Source organism: Numenius arquata, chromosome 2 (genome assembly GCF_964106895.1).
Source record: "Numenius arquata chromosome 2, bNumArq3.hap1.1, whole genome shotgun sequence".
Taxonomy (NCBI): domain Eukaryota; kingdom Metazoa; phylum Chordata; class Aves; order Charadriiformes; family Scolopacidae; genus Numenius; species Numenius arquata.
The window spans coordinates 60,084,593-60,106,514 of record NC_133577.1 but is presented as its reverse complement, the minus strand read 5'-3'; the positions used below and the strand labels follow the sequence as shown (position 1 = coordinate 60,106,514).

The window sequence follows — 21,922 nt, the reverse complement described above, 5'->3', positions numbered from 1 at the left end:
GCGGCGTAAGTGGCCGCGCGGGGGTCCCGCGGCCTCAGGGGTGGGCGGAGCGGGGGGGGCTTCGGCCGCTTCTCCCACCCCCGCGGGCGCCGGGCGCGGAGGCAGGAGCCGGGCCCCGCGCTCCCCGCGGAGCCGGAGGCGGAGGAGGAAGCGGGCGGAGGGCTATGGAGGTCACCCGGCCGGAGGCGCCCGCGCCCGACCCCGTCTAGAGCGGCCCGTGGGCCTCATCCCTCCTCCGCGGAGCGAGCCCGCGGCCGGGCCCGGGCGCGGCGAGGAGCGGGACCGGGATTTCTGCACCAGAGGAGAAGCCGGCCCAGGTAAGAGGCGCTTCCCTTCCCCTGACCCCGGCTTCCGGGCGGGTCGGGGACTGACCTCGCCTACTCCGGACCCTGCCGGTCGTCCGCGGCCGCGTGTCATAGAATCATCTGGGCCGGAAGGGACCTTCAAAGGTCATCTAGTCCGACCCCCCCCGCCCCCCCCGCAGTCAGCAGGGACACCCCCAACTAGACCAGGTTGCCCGGGGCCTCGTCGAGCCTCCCCTTGAATGTCTCCAGGGAAGGGGCCTCAACCACCTCCCTTGGCAACCTATTCCAGTGTTCCACCACCCTCATGGTAAAGAAGTTATTCTTAATGTCTAATCCAAATCTGTTTTTTTTCCAGTTTAAAGCCATTGCCTCTTGTTCTGTCATTGCCAGCCTTTGTAAACAGACCCTCCCCAGCCTTCCTGTAGGCCCCCCTCAGGTACTGGAAGGCCGCTATGAGGTCTCCCCGGAGCCTCCTCTTCTCCAGGCTGAACAACCCCAGCTCCCTCAGCCTGTCCTCGTAGCAGAGGTGCTCCAACCCCCTGATCATTTTAGTGGCCCTCCTCTGGACCCGCTCCATCAGGTCCATGTCCTTTCTATATTGAGGGCTCCAGACCTGCACACAGCACTCCAGGTGAGGTCTCACCAGAGCAGAGTAAAGTGGCCGAATCACCTCTCTGGATCTGCTGGCAACACATCTCTTGATGCAGCCCAGGATGTGATTGGCCTTCTGGGCTGCAAGTGCACATTGCCTGCTCATGTCCAGCATGTCCACGTCCCTCCCCGGTTCCCTCTCTCCAGCTCTCCGCCAGACTAAAGACAGGATGCAGGTTCACGGGCCAGGCCCCCGGCGCTGGGCTGGCCCGGCCTTGGCCTCTGCCGAAGGGGGTGTAGTGTGTGTGTGTGTGTGTGTGCGCCCCGACAGGAGCAGCTGTTGCTGAGGGGGCGTGCGAAACCCCTGCCCCAGAGCGAGGTGCTTCCCACCATCTGGCTTGTGTAAATCCTCGTTTTTTTTAATATTTTAGTGGTTTTTGTTTTTGTTTTTTCCTTTAAATGAGCTCGTTATGTATTTTTTGGCTTCGTATGTTCTGTAATTCGGCAGCGTTTGTGTGAACGAAGTCGATCTTTATACTAGAAACGTTATGGGTTTCCATAATGGTTCTGTGGGTTTCTAGAAGTTGAATAAGTTTGGGGAGGAGCCTTTGATCTGAGATTAGTGGTCTGAGTAGCCCTAGTCTAAGACTTATTTTCCTATGTAGTCTGGGTCTGCCAAGTTTTGATGTCCACCCTAACACAAGGATCTCATGCTATAGTTGCTCCAAAAGCATTTCTTTCAGTGATGTAGTAGGAGAGGGAAGGCCGGTCTATCCATGTGGAACAGGAAAACACATTGTGCTTCATTGCAGAGTTCCCGAGCTTCGTGGTTGGGGAGAACACAAGGCACGCTCCTATGGGTCTTGTTGGATAAAAAACATTCACATTATAATTTCAGAGGTAGTATGTCTGTCAGTGTGAGACCAAAGTACAGACGTAAATATTCATTTAGAAATAGAAAGATGTACCTAGCAAAGTGAAGGCTGAAAATCTGCTTAGAAGTCTGATATTTATGCTACTTCAAGGTCTCTAAAGCCTAATCATAAATGATTTTTTTCCCTATTGCTTATTTTAGGAAATAAGCTTTAAATAAGAAGCCGTTTCTGTACTTCTTTTCTTAAAAGTTTATTTTAATAAGAAAAGTGGGGAGGGTAATACTGTGCATCGTTGTTACCTTTTCAACAGTATACTTTCACATTTTCTATATTCTTTTCCTCCTGAGAAAAAACCGTTTCTTCTGATTTGATATCTGGTATACTAAATACATGGACTAGTAAGTAGTCTAGAGGATATTTGTCTCTGTGTAAAATAGATTCTTCAAATGGAAATGTTGGTAGTTTTTTTAGAAAGGTGACAGTTTTGTAGGAGCTAATGTATTCAATATGTAATCTAAATGCTGTAAGAGATAACCTCTTTAAAACTTGTGTATTCTAGTAAGGTAATTTTATGCTATATAAATTGCACAGTAATCTTGTGATGTGATTTTTTTTTTTTTTTTTTTTTTTGGCCTCGTACCATTTCTTTCTGATTTTAATATCTGTTTCTTTTAGGAAGAAAATGAAAATCTTTTCTGAGTCTCATAAAACTGTTTTCGTTGTGGATCACTGCCCTTATATGGCAGAATCCTGCAGACAACATGTTGAATTTGATATGTTAGTAAAGAACCGGACCCAAGGAATTATACCTCTCGCACCCATATCAAAATCACTGTGGACGTGTTCAGTGGAATCATCCATGGAGTACTGTAGAATAATGTATGATATTTTCCCTTTCAAGAAACTGGTAAGTTCTTCTAGCCGTACTGCAGATGATACTTGATAGTGTAAGAAATATTTTCCCATTTTAATGAAGTCTTTTAATGTCATTAGCTGTTGGTTAAATTAAAAGATAGTTTATTAGATAAAAATTTCTTTGTGCTGTTGATACATTTGACAGCTGTTTAAATTGGTTAGACCTTTCATTGTCTTAATGTCACTGTAACTCACTGCAAAACGTGAGGACAGGTGCTTTAAGGCAACTTACTGATTTATTATTGTGTTCTCCTGATTTATAAGTTTACAAAGCCTTGAGTGACGTATTGCTTCAAATCGAATTTTGTTTCTAAATGCTCTTGGTAGCACTTCATAAGGTTTTTGGTGTCAACTCTGAAGGAATTCTGGGCCTTAGGAAGAGTTAGGGTCGCCCCGAAGCTACTGGTTTGAAAAAGTGGGAGAGCTTTGTGGCACATGGCTCCTTGTGGGGAAAAATAAATACCTGGTAGGTTCTGTAACGTTGTATCATAAATTAAGGTAACTAATCCCTGGGTTTTTTTAGATTTTTTTCTCCTTATTGCGTAAACCATTGTGCAATGTTCTAGAGGTTAGTTATCCTTAAAAATAAAAAAGGAAGTTAACCAACTTTGTGGTAGTGATATTGGTATATAGTAGTGATGGTGGAATACTGGCTGTGTCAGGGAGCAGCTGAGGCAGAGGCTGAGCACTAACAAATACCTCCGGTAGTTCAGTGATTTGATGCACACAGCACTGTCTTGATGGATTGCATGTCCCGGTTCTCAGACAGTGAATGTTTAAATTAAACTCTAGTTTAGAGCATTTAATATACAGTCAAGTCCCATTATGGGATTATATCAAGTGTATGCTTAGTGGATTTGAATTAGTTGGCTGAACTGGAGCTTGTGTGGTATGAGAAACAGAAATTGAGATGGAAAGTATACTTCCTCTTGATTTTTTTTTTTTTTTTTTGGTCATCTTTAGAACATATTTTGCTATGTGGTATTTATTAAATCTTGCTAGATATTTAACCCTGTGATCTACTGTGACAGTCTTTGGAGAATGATTTGCAAAATTGCAGTACTAGAATTTACTTGGTTTTGTAGCTATTCTACTGAAAATATTACCTAATTATTAAAATACTTTGTAATATCCTGCAATGCTATTTTTGTGTAGAGATTGATTTAGTGGCTTAAAAATATAAATAGAGTAAGTTGTTGTTAATTATAATGTTACTAAAGGGGTAGCTGAATATAGCAGGGAGGTGCAATTCATGTTTGGATTTGGGGAAGTAGCCATAATGGCTGTTATCTGTATGATTGGCTGTTATCTTACATGTGCTTTTTTGATTCTTTTAGGTGAATTTCATTGTGAGTGATTCTGGGGCTCATGTCTTGAATTCTTGGACTCAAGAAGATCAGAACTTGCAGGAGGTATGCTTTGTAACTGTTCTTTTGTTCTTTAAGTAGTTTAATTGCGGAATAAATAGCAGCTTCTTACGATGTTCCATATGAAAGAACTTTGGTTAATTAAAATGTGGTTCTGGTCTGAAATTATTGCATAATGGAATTTTAAGTAGCCTGTGAGGCTGGACTGTTCTATAGGCAGCTTTACATAATCTAAAATGAATCTGGTAGCTTTGAGTATAGAGCTATATATTAAAATAAATGTTATGAAGAAATTTCCTATTTATTTCTTCTGTAATTTGGTGATACTTGAATTTTAAATTTTGTTGGGTTTTTTTTTTTCCAGGTATTTTTAGCCAGGTATTTTGTCTGTAATAAATGAGAATATTATGTTCTCAAGGCCTAGTAACAATTAATAAATGAATTGCAAAGGATAATTTAGGGCCAAATGTTTTCCAGGAGGTTGGTAGCATGTAATGGTCTTTAGTTGCTCTGTTTGGTTTTTTCACAACAATATTAATTTGCACGTAGAATAAGTTATAATGGTGACTTTTCTCTTAACTGGCCATTTTAACAAATGGCTGGAAAGCAACTTTCAATACTAATTTCTTTCTTTCTTTCTTTTTAACTAGTTGATGGCAGCATTGGCAGCTGTTGGGCCACCAAATCCTCGGGCAGATCCGGAGTGCTGCAGCATACTTCATGGGCTGGTTGCAGCAGTTGAAGCACTCTGCAAAATAACAGAGTACCAGCATGAGGCTCGAACCATGCTCATGGAAAATGCAGAACGTGTTGGAAACAGAGGAAGAATAATCTGTATTACTAATGCAAAAAGGTATGTATGATAGTGTGCTTCTACCATTTAAAACAAAAAAAAGTTATTTCATACATTTTAGAAGTCTTTTGTTGATTGTCATGAATTAGTGCCCTGAGAAGCTAGCTTTTTTGCGTTCTGTGTTAGATCATATCTTATCGAAGGTTTCATTTATGGAGGTCTGTTACAGTAGCAAACCAAAAATTTCTCACTTGAAATGGGAGAGCATTTAGCGGCCTGATGCTTTGAACAGGAAGATTGATTATCCTGCATAAAAAAAAATACAAATTTTCTTTCTAGTGACAGTCATGTTCGGATGCTTGAGGATTGTGTTCAGGAAACCATTCATGAGCACAACAAGCTTGCAGCTAATTCAGATCAGTGAGTATACTTTTTACAAATGTGGTTTCTCTTATTCTGTGCATGCCTGTTATATCCTCCGTGAAATATGGATGTGTTTTTGTCACTTAAAACTTACTCTGCTGAGTTGTTTGAATGAATGCCTGTGTGAAATAGAAGGTGCTAAATCGTGATATTGTTGACTTAGAGCTGGTGTATAATCATTAGCTTTCCAGTATCGTTCGTTATCCTCATAGGACAGGGTTTCCTTAGGTTACCTTGCTCCAAAATGAGACATGTAACTGCCTTGTCGTATACTGTATATTTGTAATCACTATTGAATGTGATGCATTTTTTTTTCTTGATAGCACTGCATTAATTTTACATTCATCTTCCTTTGACTAAAATAGCTAACTTCTTTGAAACTAATTTTTAATTTCTAAATTGTTGTGTTGCCTGACGCTTCCCTTGAGGTAAAGGAATCTCTTGAAATACAAGTTGCATCTTCTCTGAGAAGTCACTTTCCCACCATATGTTTTGTCTAATTAAACAGTGAAGTGTTTGGCCCAGGGACCGTGTATTGCCTTGTAAAGTGTATAGTAGGTTGAGATCCTATTCTTGGTTTCTCCTTAGGCACTTAAATAGCAGAAGCAGGAGTCTCCTGTGTTTACCTGCTGCAATTGTAGTTTCATGTACATGTTTCATGTTTAAAGGATACTGCTCCAGGGAATCGGGTTCTAAGTCCAGTGTAAAGACAGAAAAGAGATCTCATCCCGCTAGGTAGAGATGTGGAACAATGTCTCGATCTTCCCAAATTTCCAGATGCTTTAGGACATAAGCCTGCTATTTGTGTAGTTGTTTTCATGTTCACTGGAATTCCCTCATTAATACCTATGCACAAACAGGGAGACACAGATCCTCTGTATTGTGGATTTTTCAGTTGAATGAAGCTGAAGAGATTACAGCAGTTAAGGATCTATTCCATTGATACGTCAAAAGAGAAACACAGTGCTGTAGCATCTGAAGAGCTAGAAATGTTATACTTTTTAATTCTGATAAAAAAACTTATTTTGAAATATGCGCTTTTCAAAAATCATTACTGTAACCTAGTTTCTACAGAATGCTTTCAGAAACAGTATATTGTAATGCGTCTTTGTGATTCTGTGGTCCGGAAATCAGATTAATCATGGGAGAATTGATCTAATTTCTAATAGATAGTCTGCCACACTGTAGGCTAAATAGAATATCTTTATTTTTAAGTCTAATGCAGATTCAGAAATGTGAATTGGTCTTAATCCACACTTACCCAGTTGGTGAAGACAGCCTTGTTTCTGATCGTCCTAAAAAAGAGGTAAGGAGCTTAAACCGATAAAATTTATCCAAGGATGAGGAACCATTCAAAATAGATAGTGCAAATGAAGTATTCGGCAAGAACGCTTTGAGCCTTTGGTCTCTGGCAAGGCATAAGAAAAAGTACAGGTGATAATCTTTGAAAAGTTTGACAGCCTGCATATTGCCAACTCAAGTTGTAGGCTTTGTTTTCTTGTTTTGTAGTCTTCATGCACATATGGTATCCCCCCCCTTTTTTTTTTTTCATTTAATTACTTAAATTTCTTGCATTAAAAATCATGATTTTTTTTTTTTTTTTTTGTGAAGTAAACCCATTAATGCCTTGGAATAATAGTCTTGGGTTTGACGAGTTTTTTGAGAAGGAAATGCACATTCAGGAACGTAGCAGAAAACCACAAGCTGCTTGGTGTGTTGAATAGGTTAGTTGAGTAACTTTCCCGCTATTCTAACATAAGCCACTCACGAGCACAAGCCCTGTTTTCCCAAATATCTGTTACTGAACGATGTGGATATTGTTCAGCCCTACGTCTTCTATATTATCGAGGCTAATGTGTTAGCATTTTTAGCCTTTCGATTAAATGGTTTTCTCATGAAACCAAAATGAGCTTTTTGTGTATAAATTGTGTTGTTCCAATGTTAGCAAACAGTATGCTTTTTTAATGAAAAGCATTGGAAATCGTATCTGCTTCCAAGTGAAAGGGTAATACATTGTAGGAATGTAGAACATAAGTTCATCACGTACTTGAAGTACCCTATAGGTATTTTTAAAGATTTTTTTTTTTTTTATGAAAATGTGAAAGGGTGCTTATAAGAAATTATTTTATATATTAATATCTCAGTAGCTCAGTAACAAGCACGTGTGCTTGTTTGAAATGAAGTACATACAAAATATTTTGTAATATATTCTGCTCTTCATCAGTCTGCTTTGCTCAGTATTTTGATATGCTCTATGTAAGAAAAACACAAGGAAGTCTTATTCTTAACATGAAAGGCACCTAGTCCTGCATATTTTTTCATAAATAAAAAGGACTATAATAGCTACCTTCCTGAGATTCTTTTCTGCAAAACTGTCTTGTAGTTGTGCTAAAACAAATAAAATGTGAACAGAAGAGAATAAATTGACTACTGCTTTCCTCTGTAAAATGGTAATCTTTATCACTGAGTGGTTTTTTTGCGTGTGTGTTTTTTTTTTTTTTTGTTGTTGTTGTTTTTTTCTTTTTTCAAAATCCTAAACCCAGGGTCCCTGTTGGCTAGGGTAAAAATCAGATGCATCTTGTGCCTTGTGTTTGTTTCTCTTATGTGTATACAAGGCGCCTACAGGTAGGTATATAAAAATTAGTTTGTTGCTGCTATTCAGCAGGTAGAAGAGCAAAAAATTAGGCCCACAGCTGCTATTAAGAGGATTTCTTCTGATGTTGTGATACTAATTCTTCCTATTGACGATTAATCACTCAAGTGTTTTAGCACACTTCTAATCTTTTTGACAGTCTGTAGCAACTGCAACTATAACAACTGGCATAACCTACAAAATTCTGTATGAGAAATAATTTTTGCTTCTTCCTTCTTAGTTTCACGTGGTGTGGATTTTTTGAGCGGTAGTTTTTCTCCCTAGTCATATTTAGCAGCATAAATAAGCTTATTTTAGAGTTTCAAATGAATGATACTGTTACATGATGCTAGAGCCTAATCTGTTAATGCTATATACCCTGTGTCAATTTATTTTAGCTTTCACCTGTTTTAACCAGTGAAGTGCACAGTGTCCGTGCAGGACGGCATCTGGCTACAAAACTGAATGTTTTAGTACAACAGCACTTTGATCTGGCTTCAACCACAATAACTAACATTCCTATGAAGGTAATATTATATCTGTAACTTCGTGTTAACTAGCTACATCACTACTAAATTTGTTTGAAAATTTTTAATGTTTATTTTATTGAATTTTTACATTGTTTTTCTCTCCATATCATATTTTCTGTTTTATTTTTTATTAGCCCACATTCAATGTCTGTGACCAGGTTAGTAAAAATAAAGAAGGGGGAAAAAAAAAAAACCTAAAGAAGGATCACAGAACAAAATGTTGTATTGCTAAATCTCTAATTTTGATGTAGCAATACAAGTGTTATTTCAGTTATGTTTGTATTATTTTATATAAATACTACCTTATTTACCTCAGGTTACTTTGTCTGTGATTCTTTTGTCTTTTTCTAGTTGTGTTTAGATATTCTTGACCCTTGTGCATTATAGTGGCATAGTGAGTCTCTTTTTCCTCTGTTTCATTATCATGCCCACCCAACATAAAGGTGTTTGTAACTAATAGCTGATTTTTGACTCAAGGTTTTCCAGTAGGTTTTCCTTTGAAGGTCCATAAACCAGAAACGGGGAAGAAGGGGATATATCTAGTATCTAAGAAGGATATTGAATTAAACGTTTTCTCTTCAAAGTTGCTTATGGCCCTATTTTTAATATATTTTTGTTATCACTACTGGGAGGGAAATCAGTGCAACTAAGAATTTCAAGTATTAAATTTAATTTAATTTTTTGATCAGACAGCGAGAGACAATCGAAACGGAAGTGTCAGTATTCAAACAAAAAGGGCAGGGGCAGATAAACTTTCCTGATTTTTAAAAACATCATCAATTTCTAATATTGTCAATCATTACTTGCATCTTTGAAACCTAGCAATATTGTATGGATTTTATAAGTTGAAACATGAAATAAAAAATTATTTTCACAGCCCTAATGAAATTTTGACATGGGTTGTGGCATAAATGTGACTTAAGTTTGCAAATACCTTGTCTGTAACTTTCTGACCTGTGTGCTGCTGGTATGCCTCTCCCTTCTGCCTTTGTCCTTATAGTAATAGATTATGTTGGGTTCTCTGTGGTTGTTTTTGGTTTTTTTTTTTTAACTTGGAATAAATTACCAAGGTTACTGCTCTGTTTTTGCTAGTCCTCTGCAGCTGTTCAAAGATGCAGCATCCTCTTCACAAACATCCCTTTTTAAATTATAAACTTGGGCTGCAAGTACACTTCTTTATATATCTTAAGTGAAAGGAAATAAGAGGTTTGGAGTGTGGTTTTTTTTTTGGTTTGGATTCCTGAGATTTTTAGTTACAAAAAGTAATTGTCAGTCTATTCTGCAGTGACCATTTGTTGCTGCTCAGTAAGTTGTAACTGCTGGTGGTGTTCAATATATCGTAGGCTTCTTGATTCTCACTCATTTAAACAAAAGTAGAAGCCTATTTTTTACCTAATATTTTACACTATGCACCTTGTTATGACGTTTGTATGAAGAGGAAACCACAGGGTTTCAAAAAAAAGGAAAAAGGGGAAAGGCAGATGACTGCATCTTTAAACAGGCCAGAGAGCAAACAATTCCTCAACATTGCAATCCTGTTGTTGTCTGATGCACTTTGGAGGTTTTTTGTTTTGTTCTGGAGTGAAAGGTAAATGTAAAATCGTTTGTTTATGAAAACAGAGACTTATAGCTAAAATAATTATATCTTTTTTCTGCCTTTCTCTTTTAAAGGAAGAACAACATGCTAACACATCAGCCAACTACGATGTGGAGCTGCTTCATCACAAAGAGGCACATGTTGACTTTTTAAAGAGTGGTAAGTAGGACTAGTCTCTCAAAGTTGCTTTTGATCAGTCTGCTGGAATTACTCACAAAGAAAGATTGCAAGCTTCATATTGATGTAATATGCCTGAAAAATATTTTCAGTTATTCCTTTAAAACCCAAGAACTTGATTTGTAATGTTGGCATTGGAGTTTCACTCATTACTGGCATATTTTAATATAGTAGTAAGGATATAACAATATAAAACCAGGTCAAATTCGTCAGACGAGGTTTCACGTATGTTCGGGATGTTTGTGTGAGACTTGTGAGGCATGTCACCGCCTTATTGAGATATAAAAAGTAGATGAGAGACCATTAGAGGTTTTTTGCTCTAATAAAGAAAATATGGTCGATCACACACTTTTTCTGACTTTATATTGCAGGTGATAATCACGTAGGTGGCAATAGCAGAGAAGGCACATTTAAAGAAACTGTAACATTAAAATGGTGTACTCCTCGAACAAATAGTGTGGGTAGGTAACGCGGTATCTTACAAAACTGATATTCTAACTTGTGTTGAACACCGTTCTCTCCGTACGGTGATAAGAATCTGAATGGGGGGGTAATTTGCTTCTTGTTAATGCTGTTTTTACCTTTTGCTCTATAAACCTTGCTGTTGACTACACCCTGCTTTACTAATGGTCATATGATGCTGTCCTGATCTTGGCTAATCAGCGGTTTGTGTAAGAGGCGAGAGGGGTAGTAATGTGGTGGGGTTTTTTTAGTGGCTTTTTCAATCTCCTCTTAAGTATTGTGAAGTTGTTCCTTGACTATAATGTTCAGCAACTATTTGCCACTCCCACAGGGCCAAGTATACCTTGTCAGTTCCACAGTGATGTTTTATAACATAGCAGCTTTGAGACATTGAATCTTTTTTTTGTTTTCTTGTTTCAGGAGGGGCAGAGATCAAAGTACTATCTTTAGTGTAATCTTCAGAGTGCTAAGTGAAAGGCTTAATAAGGAAATTATCTGTACGTGATGATAGTAGACTAGTTGCTCCATATTAACTTTCAAATCTGAGTGAAGGAGAGCTCTCTACCCAAGTCTGAGTAAAGGAGAGAAAGACAGGGAAGATTTGGGGTAACACAGGAACAATCTGGTCATTCAGCTCATGCAGCCTGTAGACTGGCAGGGAGGTATGTTGACTCTGAGCAAGTCAAAAATATAGATAAGAGAAATAAGAGGAGGCTGACTCCACAGTAAAATAATTCAGGAGATAAAGAACTGGAGGTCCTGCTTGAAATAAGGCTTGGGAATACATTAGGCTCTCAAGAGTTGAGGGTACCGGAACGATCGTGAGGAGATGGTGAAAGGAGCAGACTTTTAGATTGAGAGACAGCTAGACTTTTTAGTTCTTCTGATTGTGGAATAGCTTCCTCTGCCTTTCTTTTATTTTGTGGGATGTTTTTTCTGTATGTGGAACTACACTCTCAACGTTTCTGTGCGTTTTATTTTTCAGAATTGCACTATTGCACTGGAGCATACAGAATTTCACCAGTAGATGTAAATAGCAGACCTTCTTCATGCCTTACTAACTTTCTCCTTAATGGTAAATTTGTGTCCTTGGCTAATGATTTAATGTTTCAGTTGTTAATATTGTGAATCGAGCGCTTAGCACACTTTGGTTTGTATAGCAGTAAATGTCTATATACTGTAAAAATGTCAAGTTTATTTTAACATGTCATTAATAAGAGAAGAAATTTGTTAAATGCACTCAAAGGCAAATGGAATGTGTTTTGAAACTTGCAGATGGGAGGAAAGATGTAAAGAAGGAGCAAGTATTGAATGCTGGTAGTTCTTTTCTGAATCCAAATGTAGAATACTTTTCACTTTATGGTATTTGGTAGGAAACACTGCTTTCAGTAGGTGATAGTGCACTTGATCACAATGCTTCCTCCGACTACTGCAAGATATTAGCAACTTATGTCTATGCCTGACTTTTAGGAGACGCTGGGCAGCCTCAGAAAGTTCTTTTAATTGGGTTAAGACCAACTAAGTACGTTGGTCAATTGAAGCAGAGTATCTACGTGTACTGGTGTCGGTCAAAAAGTAGATTAGATTTTTGCTTATCTGCAAGATATTGCCATGAATAATCTTGCTGTAAGAGGTTGCCATTTAAATACATGTTAACAGGTAACCCAAAGCTGTTTGTTCCAAACAAGTAACGTGTAGTCAATGTTAATTATGTGTGAGTTTTTTTACAGTTTGCAAACAAAACTGCATTAGCTTACAAACATCCTTTTGATGGGATGTTTTCTTCAGTCAAGTTGTTAGAATGTCTAGGTAAATGTGCAGTGGTTTTATTAAACACTGTATTTTTGTGTATTTTTCTCTAAGGATTCTGTACTGAAAAAGTACTTTGATCAATGGAAATGGTTAGAACAAAAATTAATAGCATATTTCAGATAACTGCTCTCTTCTGATTTTCTATTTTTACCTCCTCAGAACAAACAACTTATTTGGAGAATGCTTAGTGTATTTTACTGGAAATAAGACAAAGGCAGTTTTATTTCTCTGTCTGAAAAACGGTATCCACTTTAAGCATTAACAAATAGTATCAATTGGTACCTCTGTACTCAAGTAGGTTATTTGGTTACTTTTTAGAAGTTGGTTTTAATGAGAGTTTCTGCAGTAGGGCCAAAGAAGTTTAGTATACAACATAATAACTCAAAACAGCAAACTGCGCTTACACAATATACCAGTTTAATGCCTTACTAATATGTATTTTTGCTCAGAATAACGCCCTACAGAGACAGTGATGTATTGGTCCAGGAGAGAGGCTTTTTGATCTTTCTGTCTAAAATTTAAGAGAACGTGACGCTATGTTCTGTGTAAAGATGTGGAGTAAATACTCAAAAGAGACACTTCTTTCTTGTTCAGCTAGGTGAAAACACAACTTTAATGGATTCAGAGTCTTACTGGCTAGGTACAAACCCATATTGTGTATGTGTAGCTTGTAATTTAAGATTGCAGCACGCAGTAACTAGAGAAACTGATCTCATTTCAAACAGGTCGTTCTGTTTTGTTGGAACAGCCACGCAAATCTGGCTCTAAAGTAATTAGTCACATGCTCAGTAGCCATGGGGGAGAAATTTTTCTGCATGTATTAAGCAGCTCACGATCAATTCTAGAAGATCCGCCATCAATTAGTGAAGGGTGTGGTGGAAGAGTAACCGACTACCGGATTACAGTAAGATTCTTTTCTTTCTGTTATTTTTTTCTTTTTTTCTGAAGTTGTTGCTTATCTCAGACGACAAGAGATGTAGTGCAGTAGACATTTAAAAGAAATGTTGGTCCGTTTTCTGGAGAGCTGGAGCGGATTGCATGGTCAAACTGTTTTTCTTTGTACTACTGCTACGTATTTAGTTCAAAGTATTACATCTGCTTATTATACCCGCTTCGCGGAATCCTTTCCACGTCAAGACAAGGCAATTCCCACAAGGGATTGCATGCCTCCTTGTGCACTATGAGTATTTACAGTTTGTTCTGATTCTAAAATAACATTTTTCTTGGCAAGTTTTTTCTGTGGGCTGGATACGCATAGGACTCTATCCTGCTAATTGTCAGAAGGATAGATTGCATGTGAATGGTTTGTACAATAAATAGAAAAGATGAAGTTGTCAGCTTTGAACCCTGGATATGGAGTAGAGGATCAGCTAGCATTCGTTTTGGGTTTTTTTCCTTTATTTTTTTTCTACACATCCTTTGTATCTGTTGTAAGCAAGCAGAAGTGGCTTCCAGAAAAACGTAACAAAACTGTCACCATACGTGAAATATCTTGCAGATCCAGAAGGCCTCCTCATCAAAAACCTTGCATCAGTTTTTAATCCATATTTTTATACAACTATTTTTTTGTGTTCACCCTGTATAATGTACATCCTCAAGATAGAAGTGGGGCTCTGGTTGCTAGGGTCAAATTTAGTAGTGGGGATGGTACACGGTTAGTGATAAGCAAGACTGTGCTGTTTCATCCGTTCAGTGAAAATTATTTTGTTAGAGAAATGTCTAACTGTATCTTGTTTGGTTATCATTAGGATTTTGGTGAATTTATGAGGGAAAACCGATTAACTCCTTTTCTAGAGCCCAGATATAAGATCGATGGAAGTCTTGAAATTCCACTGGAACGTGCAAAAGATCAGTTAGAGAAACATACTCGTTACTGGCCTATGATTATTTCTCAGACTACCATCTTCAACATGCAAGCTGTAAGTAACCTGGGGTTTGTAACCTTTTATTCTGTTCTAGGTTAATTTTCACCTTGCCACTTGATGAAATACTAACTCTATTTTATCATAAATCACTTGGCACAAACCCAGTTTGTTTCCATCTCAAGTACTCTGTTGGAATGGTTCCAGCGGAGGGCCACGAAAATGATCGGAGGTCTGGAGCACCTCTGCTATGAGGACAGACTGAGAGAGTTAAGGTTGTTGAGCCTGGAGAAGAGAAGGCTCCAGGGAGACCTTATAATGGCCTTCCAGTACCTGCAGGGAGCCTGCAGGAAGGATGAGGAGGGACTCTTTATCAGGGAATGTAGTGATAGGATGAGGGGTAATGGTTTTAAACTGAAAGAGGGGAAGTTTAGATTAGATACTAGGAAGAAATTCTTTCCTGTGAGGGTGGTGAGGCACTGGAAGAGGTTGCCCAGGGAAGCTGTGGCTGCCCCATCCCTGGAAGTGTTCAAGGCCAGGCTGGATGGGGCTTTGAGCAACCTGCTGTAGTGGAGGTGTCCCTGCCCATGGCAGGGGGGTTGGAACTCAATCTTTAAGGTCCCTTCCAACTCTGACCATTCTGATTCTATGATTTAATGTCAATATATTAGTGGAATGCCATCTAAATAGGGTAGAATATTTAACCTGACAGCTACAGTGATGCTGGGTAAAGGAAACATGCATTTGCTTATACCTGATCAGAGTTACTACTTACTAACTTGAGGATCAGAGGGGGTGTTTTTGTTACGTGTTGTTCCATGGTTCCCTTGCCTTTGATTTCTGTCTTCTTCCTGTTTCTCTCCTGTGACATACACAGATTTTCTCGTTGTTGACTTTTGTTTTGTCTTGCAGGTAGTGCCATTAGCCAGTGTGATTGTAAAAGAAGCAATGACTGATGAGGATGTTCTGAATTGTCAAAAAACAATATACAATTTGGTAGACATGGAGAGGAAAAATGATCCGCTGCCAATTTCAACAGTTGGCACCAGAGGAAAGGGTCCAAAAAGGTTACATGGATATCTCTTTTTGTTGATGCTGGACATTTTTCAGAAATACTCCATTGACATTGTTTTCATATCTTCAAATTTTTAAAATTTGGCCAAACGTAATACGTCGTAAACTAAATGCTGTGTGTACACAAAGCAAATGCTGTGAATACTTTGCCTGCATCATTTAAGGGCTATCACAGGACTGATATTGCTGTATGTTAGGAAAAAATGTATCATTTAATTACACAAGAATTGTGAGTCTGTTTAAAAAATATGACAGCATCAAGAGAGGTAAGAGATTGATACGAGCTAGGACAGAGAGAGTGGAATAACTTCAAATTAATAAAAAGAAATTAAGCATATTATAAATGAATAATGCTTAAAATTGAGTTATATTAGAATAGTCAAATCCTTTTGAAGCATTTATTTAAAATATGGGCTACTGCTTTAAAACAAGCCTAGAATATCCTGGTATCTCAGTCATTGTGATGTGTGCATAGTATTTCCAAGAACTGGCTGAAAAGAAATTCAGCTACAGAAGATTTGCCCACATGACTGGGATCTATTTACAGTAGCTTGGTACAATTCTTTCTAATTTTTTTTTATCCAAAGAATGAAATAGTAATTACTTTGCATGTCAGTATGTGAGTGGCTCTCTGCATATCCTGACATTGCATAGTTAACAAACACCTGAGAGGATTCAAAAGTGTCTCTTGGCAGTGAGATCTTGTGGCAGTTAAGAATGTGATTTCAGTGGACGTAGCCTGTTTCAATTTAAATTTAACTCTGGATGTCAATTGGGAAATGTTACATACAACGTGTTTTCAAGTTGAAAGGATGGAGTAATCCCAGGTGGATAGATTTCCAGTACAAGAGGACAGAAAATCTGTTCAGGATTATTTTGGGGGTTGGGTTGGTTGTTTGTTTTTGTTTCTTAAGGTCTGTTTTTTAACCTTAATTTATTCAGTGGTTTAATGATCTAGGTAATCCTGTATGTAATATCTCTTTTCTGACCTTGCTTAGAGACGAACAGTATCGGATTATGTGGAATGAATTGGAAACCCTTGTACGAGCACACATAAACAACTCGGATAAACACCAGCGAGTCTTAGAATGTTTGATGGCTTGCAGAAGCAAACCCCCGGAAGAAGAGGAGCGCAAGAAACGAGGTAGAAAGAGAGAAGACAAAGAAGACAAGTCAGAGAAGTTGGGCAAAGACTATGAATCAGATAAGCCATGGCAAGAATCAGAAAGGTAAATTTTCTAAAGTGAAAAAAAATTCTAGCATAATAATTTTTGTCTTGCCCTCCTTTCCAGGGGAGAGGAATTGCAGTGAAACAACTGCAGGTTTCAATTTGATGTATTCATCCTTGTAACCTTGGCTTACTACCAGTGAGTGTGGATCCCACAGTTTTTTGGGTCAGTCACCATTACCAAGCTTGGGAATTGGGCATTTTATTGCAGTGTCTACTTATCAGACTTTTCAAATTAAGCTATTTTACAAGCAGTATGGTTCTTGGACAAGTTGTTGACCACTTAGCAGGGCTTTGCAGCTTGAAGAGTTAGATTTTATTGTAACCACATCACCTGTTAGACATTGAAGTGCTTTACAAAAATATGAAGCGTGACTGAAAACTCGGGACAGGCAGTTCTTTTCTCTTGATGAGCTGTAGATAGTTTAGTGTTCAAGTAGATAAACAATCGAGATTGATTGGACTCTTCTCTTTAGTTGAATGTCAGGATTGATTGTCCGTATACTTACTGTCTGTAACTCATTGTAACTTGTCCAAGTGGTAAGTAACTGTCAGCCTCTTCTGTTTTTCCATTTTTCAGACTACTATTCTAAAGAGATAAAAAAACCCTCATAGTAGTAAGCTTAATTTGCAAATTTGTTTATGCTATGAATCATTTAGCATAGGAGGACCTTTTCACCTACATCATTGCCACCATGCTGATGACCTTTCATGCCTTTCTGTGTATGATCAAATTGTTCCTACAATTGCTTTTAGTTTCACATGCAGAACAAAAATGGGGACTGAGACAACAGGATTTTGGTGTAGAATAGGTCTGAGTCCATGTAGAGAAGATAATAGAAAGTTGTGTGGTATTTTTGTGTATTCATTGTAACTTTATCTTTCCTTCAAAATTCTATTCAACTGTCTCAACTACAGCTAACTTATGTGAAATTATATTTTAAGATCCTTTACTTAAGGCTTTATCCAGAAGATTATTTGTCTAGTTTTCCCCATTGTTTTTCACCCATTCCAAGGGCTCATAGGAAATTTTCTCAAAATTATACACAACCCATATCATGAGGAGTACAGAATGGTATTGACATGCTGCATATATGGTACATATGTGCTGCTCTACCATATTTTGCTTCACTGTTTTCCTTCCCTCTCAAAAAGATTGAAAGGTCTTTTAGATCGTGAAAAAGAAGAACTAGCAGAAGCTGAAGTTATCAAAGATTCACCTGATTCTCCTGAGCCACCCAACAAAAAGCCTCTTATTACAATGGATGAAATGCCCACAGTTGAAAAGGCAAAAGGTAAACTAGAAGAATTGCGACAGGTTATTTCTTTTAAAGATAGAAGTTGGTTTACCAGCCTGTATTTTCTAAAGTAACGAGATGAATCTTCTTGGAGTTAAAGCTAAGTCAGTGTGGATAATTTTTAATTAAACACTGAATATTGAGAAATTCTTGATAAATATGTTAACCTCAACAGGCCTATGTAAAAAGGGAGATCCCAAGATCCTGTGTGGGTCTGTTGATAGGCACTTGGGTTGATCGGGGGATGGACAAATTTCTGCTGGTGGTATTTGAGCTACTGCATGTCAGAAATGCTATTAAAGGACAGGTATCAGAAATCACTGTCTCCTGCTGCCTAAGAAATATAAACATGCCTAACCAGTATAGTTGTTTGAATGAGCAGTATTCACTGACTTCTCTTCCTTGGTGTGAGCTATCATCTGTCACAATGGCTGAGTTGATGTTCAGATTCTGCATATGAAGCAAAGTCAATCTCATATGAAGCAACTACTCAGGTGTTAACACTTTGCATACTTTGTATTTATTTAGCTTCTGTTAAAAGATTGTTTAATGCTAGTGCTTTTAATATGTTCGACTAGCATAGTTTTTAACTTCTTCTAAGACTTTATAACAACACAATGTTTAAGAATTCAGAAATTAAATCACTTGGACTCTTTACTTGCAATTTTAGGGCCAATGTCTTTGCTGTCTTTATGGAGCAACAGAATTAATACTGCCAACTCTAGGAAACACCAGGAATTTATTGGTCGTTTGAACTCTGTCAACAATAAAGCTGAGCTGTATCAACATCTGAAAGAAGAAAATGGGTTTGTATCAGTAAATGAATCACTACAAGTATCTTAGCACTCGCCAACATGCAGTATGGAGTAATACTTCAGTTACAGCATGAAAAAGACTCCTTACTACTTAGAGGATTAAAATGTAGAAATACGTTCCTTTGTCTCTCAGTATTGATGGAAAACTACAGTAGTGTTTGCTATTCAGTTGTTTGCATCTTTGCCTAGCAAGGCTGAATGCTTGGAAGTGGTCTTCCCTGTGCCTTAGCGATTGCCCTTGCAGCAAAACCCTTAAACTTCAGCGGGTTGAGATTTCTAAGTTGTTTCAAGCTGAAGTTGAGATTTCTTGTTCCAGTCTGTTGCTTGCTTTAGCTTCCAAAGGAATGGCTAATAAAAAAATATTGTCGATAGTAGAGTATTTGAATCTTACGCCGTGCTGTAATGAAGTTGATAGTAGCCCACGTTCTACTAAAAAATACTGAAATACCAAACCAGCCTCCTCTTAAGTCAATAAGCTGGTGATGGTCAATGATCAGTGTAAGAAGGGTCAAAATGGAGACCATGAAAGAAATTGCTAAGGCTCAGATTTTAGGAATATATTCATGTGACTACAGAGAATCTGAACTTTTGTCTTTTGGTGAGGTTAGTAATGGATAGCTTTTTGTGGTAAGAAGTATTAAGAGGCGATAAGATTGCGTATGTTGGGGGCAGAGAGAGACAGGATGATTAGTGAAGTAAAAAATATTTATTAAAAAACTATTTGTCTTTCTTTTTTTGTTAATCTGTTGATTGTATTTCCAATAATAACCCTTACCAATTGTTGTCTTGCATTGCAGAATGGAAACGACCGAAAATGGAAAAGCAGGCCGGCAGTGATGATTAATATTGGTTTTTTGGACAAAACTTGGCTGAAATGCAAAAATATTTAATGCTGGAATTGATATTGGTACCACTTCAGTACAATTGTATAGCTCTGTTTTGATTGGTTTTTACATTTTTCTATTATTTTTGCTATAAAATATGAAATCTGCATATCACATTAAATGAATAGTGTGCAAATAGGAGCTGTCCTGAAGTATTTTATGGTCGTGTTTTTAGGACAAAAAAACCTTGTGCTGCTGTGGACTAAATCAAGTAATCAAAAATGTTAGTCAGAGGTTAAAGTCTTTTCCCACAAGCATTGTTTGACATCTCAAAATCAGTGATGACTGTTTTAAAAAAAAATAAAATTCAAGAAGTTGATAGTTAACTGATAATACTGTTAATTTTGGTTCACAAATACTTTTATTTATCTGAAACTTCAGGAGTCCAGAATTACGGAAAGGCCGCACACTGAGTATCTAGTCACTGAGCTGAGAAAATGCCAGTCTTGGTTTTCAACTAAGGGGTGGGAGAGTGAGCTACAGCTAAGAATTGTTGATATAAGGACTTTTAAAAAAAATGGCTAGAAATGATCTTTAGAAAGCAAAGCCTTTCAGGTGGTTGTGCTAGAGTTAAGTCTTTGTTTGTAAGCAAAAGTAAAATAAAATTTTTGCTAATCATTAAATTATCTTTTTGATAAATATGGCCTCTAAGACACCTGTGGTTCTAGGTCTAAGCTTTTGGAACATCATGGGGAGACTTATTCTGAATTTTAATGACTGTGAAATGACGAAGTAGATGACCTGTCTTCAGTTGCTTGGAGTAGAGCCTCTTTTTCCTCTTAACGGATAGTAGAATTCTTAAACAGGAAAACTCTCGCCCAATGTCTGTGGTCTAACCCTTTGTAAAATTTTTGGGTTGGCTTCCAAATGGGTCAACTTGAGTGGGCTAAGTTGAATAGCTAAGCTCTCCAGGCCTTCCTCTGATCTGCATCCATTGTCTTACTCTAGCTTGTGCAAGCAACTGAAGGTCTCACAGATTTGATATGTTACAGTTAAAGTTGATTTAAGACACATTTTTATGAGCTTTTCTAAAACTAAATTAATATATTAATATTTCTTCACCTGAAACTTTAAATACCGTAGTTTGTGATGACTAGATCTGAACACAAATATCACGTGAGTATTCTTTGCTCTACATTGGTAGCAGAGTCCTTTCTTCCGCTGTGTTAAAATACCATGTCTGGTTTCAAGGCAATTATTTAGCCACTGTGATGTAGATGTGTTTTCTGCTAAATTATTTTAGAACCATTTTTATAAAGTGATTAAAGAGTACTTGCATGACCATATTTTTTTATCATATTCTAAACTTACCTAGCTTTTATAGAAGCAATGTGTAATTTTTGGAGATCCTAAAAGCTGAAGACTTTTATTTTCACTACTTACTTGAACATAGGATGTCCTGCATCACCACGCTCTTGATACCCCATCTGATGGAGAAAGCTACCATGGCACTGTTGTTCCTCCTAAGTTTCTGGGTTTTTTTAATGAGATTGTACTGCTTATCAGTCTGGATATTTCTCTTCTTTGCTAAAGGAATTTTAAAGTCTGGAACCTAGGGAACATGTAAATGTCAGCTTTCTGCAATTTGTTGCTAGTCTAGAGAAGTATAACTGAAAAGCTTATCCTGTGCCTTGTGTTCCATCTCCTGGCATGCCATTAATATTAAGCTGCAGTCCTTAAATATGCACAGGAATTAAATACCTTATTAGAAGAAAAGAAAAAGAAAAAATATTCCTGCTATTAAAATATATATTTGTGTAGCTCCTTTACTAACTACAGTTTCCATTTTTGGAACATCTGCCAGGTAACGCTGTTAAGTGATTAAATGAACGGGCCCAAATTCTCCAAGGTGGTTGGCTGTGGGCCTGTGTTCAAAGTATTTGAAGAATCTTACTGAGACATGAGATACTACAAAGGCTGATGTTTCCTGCAGAAATCCTTTAGATTTTTGTTTTACTGATTTTGTGTCTAGACTGTTGACTACAGCGCATTACTGCTGCTTTGTTGACTTTTACACCAAACTCTATAGCATGACCAGCAGAAGTAGGGAGGTGATTGTGCCCCTGTACTCAGCACTGGTGAGGCCACACCTGGAGTATTGTGTCCAGTTTTGGGCACCTCAATCCAAGAGAGATATCGAGGTGCTGGAGGGAGTGCAGAGGAGGGCAACGAAGCTGGTGAAGGGCCTGGAAAACAAATCCTATGAAGAGCGGTTGAAGGAGCTGGGACTGTTTAGTATGAGGAAGAGGAGGCTGAGGGGAGACCTCATCACTCTCTACAAC

General features: G+C 38.0%; 1 protein-coding gene across 1 annotated transcript; it reads left to right on the top strand.

Annotated features, from left to right (window-relative positions):
* Positions 1 to 110: 110 nt before the first annotated feature.
* Positions 111 to 21,349, top strand: INTS13 (integrator complex subunit 13). Its single transcript, XM_074144694.1, has 17 exons — positions 111 to 317; positions 2,447 to 2,678; positions 4,024 to 4,098; positions 4,704 to 4,906; positions 5,186 to 5,266; positions 6,485 to 6,575; positions 8,300 to 8,428; positions 10,103 to 10,187; positions 10,577 to 10,666; positions 11,653 to 11,742; positions 13,205 to 13,383; positions 14,228 to 14,398; positions 15,254 to 15,408; positions 16,414 to 16,644; positions 17,799 to 17,938; positions 18,612 to 18,747; positions 19,554 to 21,349. Exons 2-17 carry the CDS (start codon positions 2,454 to 2,456, stop codon positions 19,591 to 19,593), a joined length of 2,121 nt encoding a protein of 706 aa, XP_074000795.1. The 5' UTR covers positions 111 to 317; positions 2,447 to 2,453; the 3' UTR covers positions 19,594 to 21,349.
* The last annotated feature ends 573 nt before the right edge of the window (positions 21,350 to 21,922 follow it).

Excerpts from the sequence above, each read along its gene's own strand:
- INTS13 (XM_074144694.1), top strand. The coding sequence starts at position 2,454 with ATGAAAATCTTTTCTGAGTCTCATAAAACTGTTTTCGTTGTGGATCAC. Across the intron at positions 10,188-10,576 it reads TGTTGACTTTTTAAAGAGTG|GTGATAATCACGTAGGTGGC; the intron begins GTAAGTAGGACT and ends TTTATATTGCAG. Across the intron at positions 16,645-17,798 it reads CCATGGCAAGAATCAGAAAG|ATTGAAAGGTCTTTTAGATC; the intron begins GTAAATTTTCTA and ends CCTCTCAAAAAG.